The 7,003-nt window shown below is 49.0% G+C and overlaps 1 protein-coding gene across 3 annotated transcripts in view; it reads left to right on the top strand.

The window, feature by feature from the left end:
• Window positions 1-7,003, top strand: part of LOC121535393 (receptor-type tyrosine-protein phosphatase F) — a 419,130-nt gene that overhangs the window by 388,366 nt on the left and 23,761 nt on the right. For all 3 annotated transcript variants that reach the window (XM_045205947.1, XM_045205949.1, XM_045205948.1), the window contains one exon: window positions 37-322. In XM_045205947.1, the coding sequence (XP_045061882.1) occupies window positions 37-322 (286 nt within the window). The remainder of the gene's footprint in view (window positions 1-36; window positions 323-7,003) is intronic.

Genomic DNA, 7,003 nt, shown 5'->3' with positions numbered 1-7,003 from the left:
TCGTGTAATGTTAACCTCTCTCTCTCCCCACCTCAGTGCGGGCGTGGGTAGAACAGGCTGCCTGATCGTGATCGAGGCCATGCTGGAGCGTATGAAGCATGAGAAGTCAGTGGATATCTACGGTCATGTGACGTGCATGAGAGCTCAGCGGAACTACATGGTGCAGACGGAGGACCAGTACGTCTTCATCCACGAGGCCCTGCTAGAGGCAGCCACCTGTGGCCTCACTGAGGTCCCCGCACGCAACCTGTACGCACACATCCAGAAACTCACCCAGCCGCCCACCGGGGAGACCGTCACTGCCATGGAGCTGGAGTTTAAGGTAATATTAATAATAATAATATTATTTAGAATCTTATTTAGAATCTTCATCGCCATCATCATAATGAGACTGAGATCAAGCTGACATCCCTGCGCCCCAATCAAAAAAACAAAACTTGTACCTGTTAGTTTTAACAGAGGGGAATTTACACCGGGAGCCAGAGGGTAGGACCTGGAAGTCAGACAGGATGGAACTCATGGTGTAGGGGCTGGGCACAGTCAGACAGGATGGAACTCATGGTGTAGGGGCTAGGCACAGTCAGACAGGATGGAACACATGGTGTAGGGGCTGGGCACAGTCAGACAGGATGGAACTCATGGTGTAGGGGCTGGGCACAGTCAGACAGGATGGAACACATGGTGTAGGGGCTGGGCACAGTCAGACAGGATGGAACTCATGGTGTAGGGGCTGGGCACAGTCAGACAGGATGGAACACATGGTGTAGGGGCTGGGCACAGTCAGACAGGATGGAACTCATGGTGTAGGGGCTGGGCACAGTCAGACAGGATGGAACACATGGTGTAGGGGCTGGGCACAGTCAGACAGGATGGAACTCATGGTGTAGGGGCTGGGCACAGTCAGACAGGATGGAACACATGGTGTAGGGGCTGGGAACAGTCAGACAGGATGGAACTCATGGTGTAGGGGCTAGGCACAGTCAGACAGGATGGAACTCATGGTGTAGGGGCTAGGCACAGTCAGACAGGATGGAACTCATGGTGTAGGGGCTAGGCACAGTCAGACAGGATGGAACTCATGGTGTAGGGGCTGGGCACAGTCAGACAGGATGAAACTCATGGTGTAGGGGCTAGGCACAGTCAGACAGGATGAAACTCATGGTGTAGGGGCTGGGCACAGTCAGACAGGATGGAACTCATGGTGTAGGGGCTGGGCACAGTCAGACAGGATGGAACACATGGTGTAGGGGCTGGGCACAGTCAGACAGGATGGAACTCATGGTGTAGGGGCTGGGCACAGTCAGACAGGATGGAACTCATGGTGTAGGGGGCTGGGCACAGTCAGACAGGATGGAACACATGGTGTAGGGGCTGGGCACAGTCAGACAGGATGGAACTCATGGTGTAGGGGCTGGGCACAGTCAGACAGGATGGAACACATGGTGTAGGGGGCTGGGCACAGTCAGACAGGATGGAACTCATGGTGTAGGGGGCTGGGCACAGTCAGACAGGATGGAACACATGGTGTAGGGGCTGGGCACAGTCAGACAGGATGGAACTCATGGTGTAGGGGCTAGGCACAGTCAGACAGGATGGAACTCATGGTGTAGGGGCTAGGCACAGTCAGACAGGATGGAACTCATGGTGTAGGGGCTAGGCACAGTCAGACAGGATGGAACTCATGGTGTAGGAGCTGGGCACAGTCAGACAGGATGAAACTCATGGTGTAGGGGCTAGGCACAGTCAGACAGGATGAAACTCATGGTGTAGGGGCTGGCACAGTCAGACAGGATGGAACTCATGGTGTAGGGGCTGGGCACAGTCAGACAGGATGGAACTCATGGTGTAGGGGCTGGGCACAGTCAGACAGGATGGAACTCATGGTGTAGGGGCTGGGCACAGTCAGACAGGATGGTACTCATGGTGTAGGGGCTGGGCACAGTCAGACAGGATGGAACTCATGGTGTAGGGGCTGGGCACAGTCAGACAGGATGGAACTCATGGTGTAGGGGCTGGGCACAGTCAGACAGGATGGAACTCATGGTGTAGGGGCTGGGCACAGTCAGACAGGATGGAACTCATGGTGTATGGGCTGGGCACAGTCAGACAGGATTGAACTCATGGTGTAGGGGCTGGGCACAGTCAGACAGGATGGAACTCATGGTGTAGGGGCTGGGCACAGTCAGACAGGATGGAACTCATGGTGTAGGGGCTGGGCACAGTCAGACAGGATGGAACTCATGGTGTAGGGGCTGGGCACAGTCAGACAGGATGGAACTCATGGTGTAGGGGCTGGGCACAGTCAGACAGGATGGAACTCATGGTGTAGGGGCTGGGCACAGTCAGACAGGATGGAACTCATGGTGTAGGGGCTGGGCACAGTCAGACAGGATGGAACACATGGTGTAGTCTCCCGAGTGGTGCAGTGGTCTAAGGCAGTGCTAGCTGTGCCACTAGAGATCCTGGTTCGAATCCAGGCTCTGTCGTGGCCGGCCGCGACCGGGAGACCCATGGGGCGGCGCACAATTGGCCCAGCTTCGTCCAGGGTAGGGGAGGGAATGGCCGGCAGGGATGTAGCTCAGTTGGTAGAGCGTGGCGTTTGCAACGCCAGGGTTGTGGGTTCGATTCCCACGGGGGGCCAGTATGAAAAAAAGTAATAATAATAATAATAATAATAATAATAATGTATGCACTCACTAACTGTAAGTCGCTCTGGATAAGAGCGTCTGCTAAATGACCAATACGTGTAGAGCTGGGCACAGTCAGACAGGATGGATTCTGCCTTCCTCCTCCTTGTCTGTTGTACAGGTCAGAGGTCAGACAGAGTATTCTGCTGGACTCCCCTGATCTTACTGACCATTAGTCTAGCTAGAGCATTTTACCATGAAATCAAAGAAAATGTACTTGACACCCAGCGTCATAACATGTTATGACACGGTCATAATGTGTCATAACAGCTAACATAACTTGTCGTAACCTGTTATAATATGGTCATAACCTGTTATAATATGGTCATAACCTGTTATAATATGGTCATAACCTGTTATAATATGGTCATAACCTGTTATAATATGGTCATAACCTGTCATAATATGGTCATAACCTGTTATAATATGGTCATAACCTGTTATAATATGGTCATAACCTGTCATAATATGGTCATAACCTGTTATAATATGGTCATAACCTGTTATAATATGGTCATAACCTGTCATAATATGGTCATAACCTGTCATAAATGGTCATAACCTGTCATAATATTTAGACCTGTTGCGTTATTGTATGGCTGGTTATGACGCCTACATAAGAGTGTCAGAACCCACTAAACCTACCACACAAGGCAAAACATTCCATTACACCATTAGCCTAGGTGTCAACAGTATGTTTATGTTATATAGTTTTTTAATTGACCATATTAAATTATATAATTGTAATCGTGCTCACATTGATGTCAGACATGCAGCTACCCCAATGCTCTGTTGCTGATGACTGGGATGAATGCAAGAGCAGATTTCCTGGAGCAGGACAAGAAACACTATGTGATCTGGCTTATATGATTAGGATGGTCATAATGCTTCTTCACAGTGTCTTAAAGTGTATTTTCTACAAGTTATTTAAAATATGATGAAAAAAAAACTATCAACAAAGGATTTAAGACAAAAGGAAACTTCTTGGCAGGGGAAAAACTAATTTGAATGAATGTAGGTTTTGATGTAACGCAATATATGTCACAACAGGTATGAATAATATGGGTCATGACAGTGTTATGACCATATTATGACAGGTTATAACAAGTTATGTCAGCTGTTGTGACATGGTTATGAACGTGTCAAGTAAAGTGTTACCAAACAGGGTACGACTTATTAAAAAGAGTCATTGAGGTCCTGTATACCTGGAACTTTGCCAGTTTACCTGGTCCTTCTTCAATCTATTATCAATCGCTGTGCCCAAGGTACTTGTAACTGTCTGTAGTGTCTACCACCTGGTCCTTGATCATAGCGTTCTGAGGGGTAGTGGGGTTGACGCCTTAAATCCAGACATACACCACATGACCAAACGTATTGCAGGTGTAACATGGACAACTGCATGTGTTTGTCATGTTGTTTCGTTACCAGATCATATTGTGAAAGAAGCCCACTAGTCTATGTCATTTGTTGTCATTGCATCCAGAATCATTCATAGGAATTAGCGTCGGGTGTTGCGCAATAGTCAACCCTACACAGTAGACTCAGTGTCCAATCCGAGGCTCAAAGATATATGAAAACATGAACTCGTTACCTTGATGCAATCTCTGTTAAATCTAACAAGACCCTGCTGTAAGTCAAGCAGACAACAACATATGATCAACATCAATTAGCTAGGGATATTAGATCCAATGTAGATCCAGGCACAACTGTCTTCACCTGCGTGAATGAGACACCAAAATATTCTGGACATTCCTCTCATGTCCTTATACTTTTTTCCCCAGCACTCGGGCTGTTGTTGCATCGCATGGGGGGCTGTCACAACAGCTGTTCATCACTTGACTGTCATTCGGAAAAATTCCTTCCTGGATCAGATGATGACGTGTGAAAATATCACGGTGTAACTAATCAGATGAACACCAAATGCACATGCCAGAAGAAATATGCATAATTATTAAAGGACCATATTAATGATAGTATCGATTTAGGTTTTATGGACACTACATGACCAAAAGTGTGTGGACACCTGCTCGTTGAACATCTCATTCCAAAATCATGGGCATTAATATGAGTTGGTCCCCCATTTGCTGCTATAACAACCTCCACTCTTCTGGGAAAGCTTTCCATTAGATGTTGGAACATTGCTGCGGGGACTTGCTTCCATTCAGCCACAAGAGCATTAGTGAGGTCGGGCACTGATGTTGGGCGATTAGGCCTGGCTCACAATCAGTGTTCCAATTCATCCCAAAGGTGTTTGATGGGGTTGAGGTCAGGGCTCTGTGCAGGAAAATCAAGTTCTTCCACACCGATCACGACAAACCATTTCTGTATGGACCTCGCTTTGTGCACGGAAGCATTGTCATGCTAAAGCAGGAAAGGGCCTTCCCCAAACTGTTGCCACAACGTTGCCACAACGTTGGAAGAACAGAATCGTCTAGAATGTCATTGTATACTGTCCACATACTTTTGTATATATATGGTGTATCTTTGGTTTTGGTCACATTCAGTTGTAAGAATGCACTGTCACACTGTACTAAATCATATAAAGAATAGGACCAACGGCATGAAGGAGACTGGCTTTTACAGAGTCGTCCACAAACTTCAGGATTTGTGGGTTCTCGTACTCGCTACGCCAATCATCAGTGTACAGGATATAGAGGAGTTGGCGAGGACACATCCCTGGGGTGAGCCTGTTGATGATGACAGCTCCCGTGACAGTCACCGTCTGGGGGTCTGTTGGTTAGAAAGTCAAGGATCCAGCCCACAACATGACAGTCTGGTGTTTTCTCCGCTCCCTGGGTGTTACTACCCTCATTCATGTCTTTATGACCTGTCCTGTTTGAAGTGAGGATAATGATCACTAATACAAACAGCTGGTGTCTTCTCTCTCTCTCTCTCTCTCTCTCTCTCTCTCTCTCTCTCTCTCTCTCTCTCTCTCTCTCTCTCTCTCTCTCTCTCTCTCTCTCTCCATCTCTCTCTCCATCTCTCTCTCTCTCTCTCTCTCTCTCTCTCTCTCTCTCTCTCTCTCTCTCTCTCTCTCTCTCTCTCTCTCTCTCTCTCTCTCTCTCTCTCTCTCTCTCTCTCTCTCTCTCTCTCTCTCTCTCCATCTCTCTCTCTCTCTCTCTCTCTCTCCATCTCTCTCTTTCTCTCTCTCTCTCCCTCTCTTTTTCTCTCTCTCTCTCTCTCTCTCTCTCTCTCCCTCTCTCTCTGTGTGTCTTCTCTCTCTCTCTCTGTATCTCTGTCTGTCTCTGTATCTCTGTATCTGTCTCGCGCTCTCCTGCTATTTAGATGAAGAAACCAACGTTACACACCCACATTATCTACAGTGCTCTGTAGCTCTTCCAATGATAGAGGGAGAGAGAGGGGGGGCAGGAGAGCGAGAGAGAGAGAGGGAGAGGAGAGGAGAGGAGAGGAGAGGAGAGGAGAGGAGAGGAGAGGAGAGGAGAGGAGAGGAGAGGAGAGGAGAGGGAGAGAAGCGATGGTGATTGTGGGACTACAGCCTTGCCGTTCAAGCCCAGGCAGTCTGGCCACCACACACAGACACACACACACAAACACACACACACAGACACACAAACACACACACACAGAGCAACACCAGGTCTGTCCACTCTCTCCTGTGTTGTCCATCTGTGGTGAGAGCTGCCAGGTCCAGCACTGAGCCAGTCACGCCTCTCCACTCTCCCACTCCCATCTCTCCAGCAGGCTCTGCTGTGTGTGTTAGCCAGCTCTGGGGACACCCACCACCATCTACTATACCCATTAGAACCATTTTATACCCACCATGCCTTACTGTTACTGTCAGTAAAGTCCTGTTTCTGCTGCTATTAATGTGATATACATTAATGAGTCCCTGTTAAAGAAACACAATAAAGTGAAGTACATGTGAGTGATACTCTCTCCCCTCCTCCTTCTCTCTCCTCTCCTCCATCTCTCTCCTCTCCTCCTCCTCTCTCCCTTCCTCCATCTCTCTCCCCTCCTCCATCTCTCTCCCCTCCTCCATCTCTCTCCTCTCCTCCTCCTCTCTCCCCTCCTCCATCTCTCTCCCCTCCTCCTTCTCTCTCCCCTCCTCCTCCTCTCTCCTCTCTCCCCTCCTCCATCTCTCTCCCCTCCTCCTCCTCTCTCCCCTCCTCCATCTCTCTCCCCTCCTCCATCTCTCTCCCCTCCTCCTTCTCTCTCCTCTCCTCCTCCTCTCTCCCTTCCTCCATCTCTCTCCCCTCCATCTCTCTCCCCTCCACCTCTCTCCCCTCCTCCTTCTCTCTCCTCTCCTCCTCCTCTCTCCCTCCTCCATCTCTCTCCCCTCCTCCTTTTCTCTCCCC

This window comes from Coregonus clupeaformis, chromosome 21 (assembly GCF_020615455.1).
Source record: "Coregonus clupeaformis isolate EN_2021a chromosome 21, ASM2061545v1, whole genome shotgun sequence".
In the NCBI taxonomy this organism is placed as follows: Eukaryota; Metazoa; Chordata; class Actinopteri; order Salmoniformes; family Salmonidae; genus Coregonus; species Coregonus clupeaformis.
This window is presented reverse-complemented; position numbering and strand designations above follow the sequence as displayed.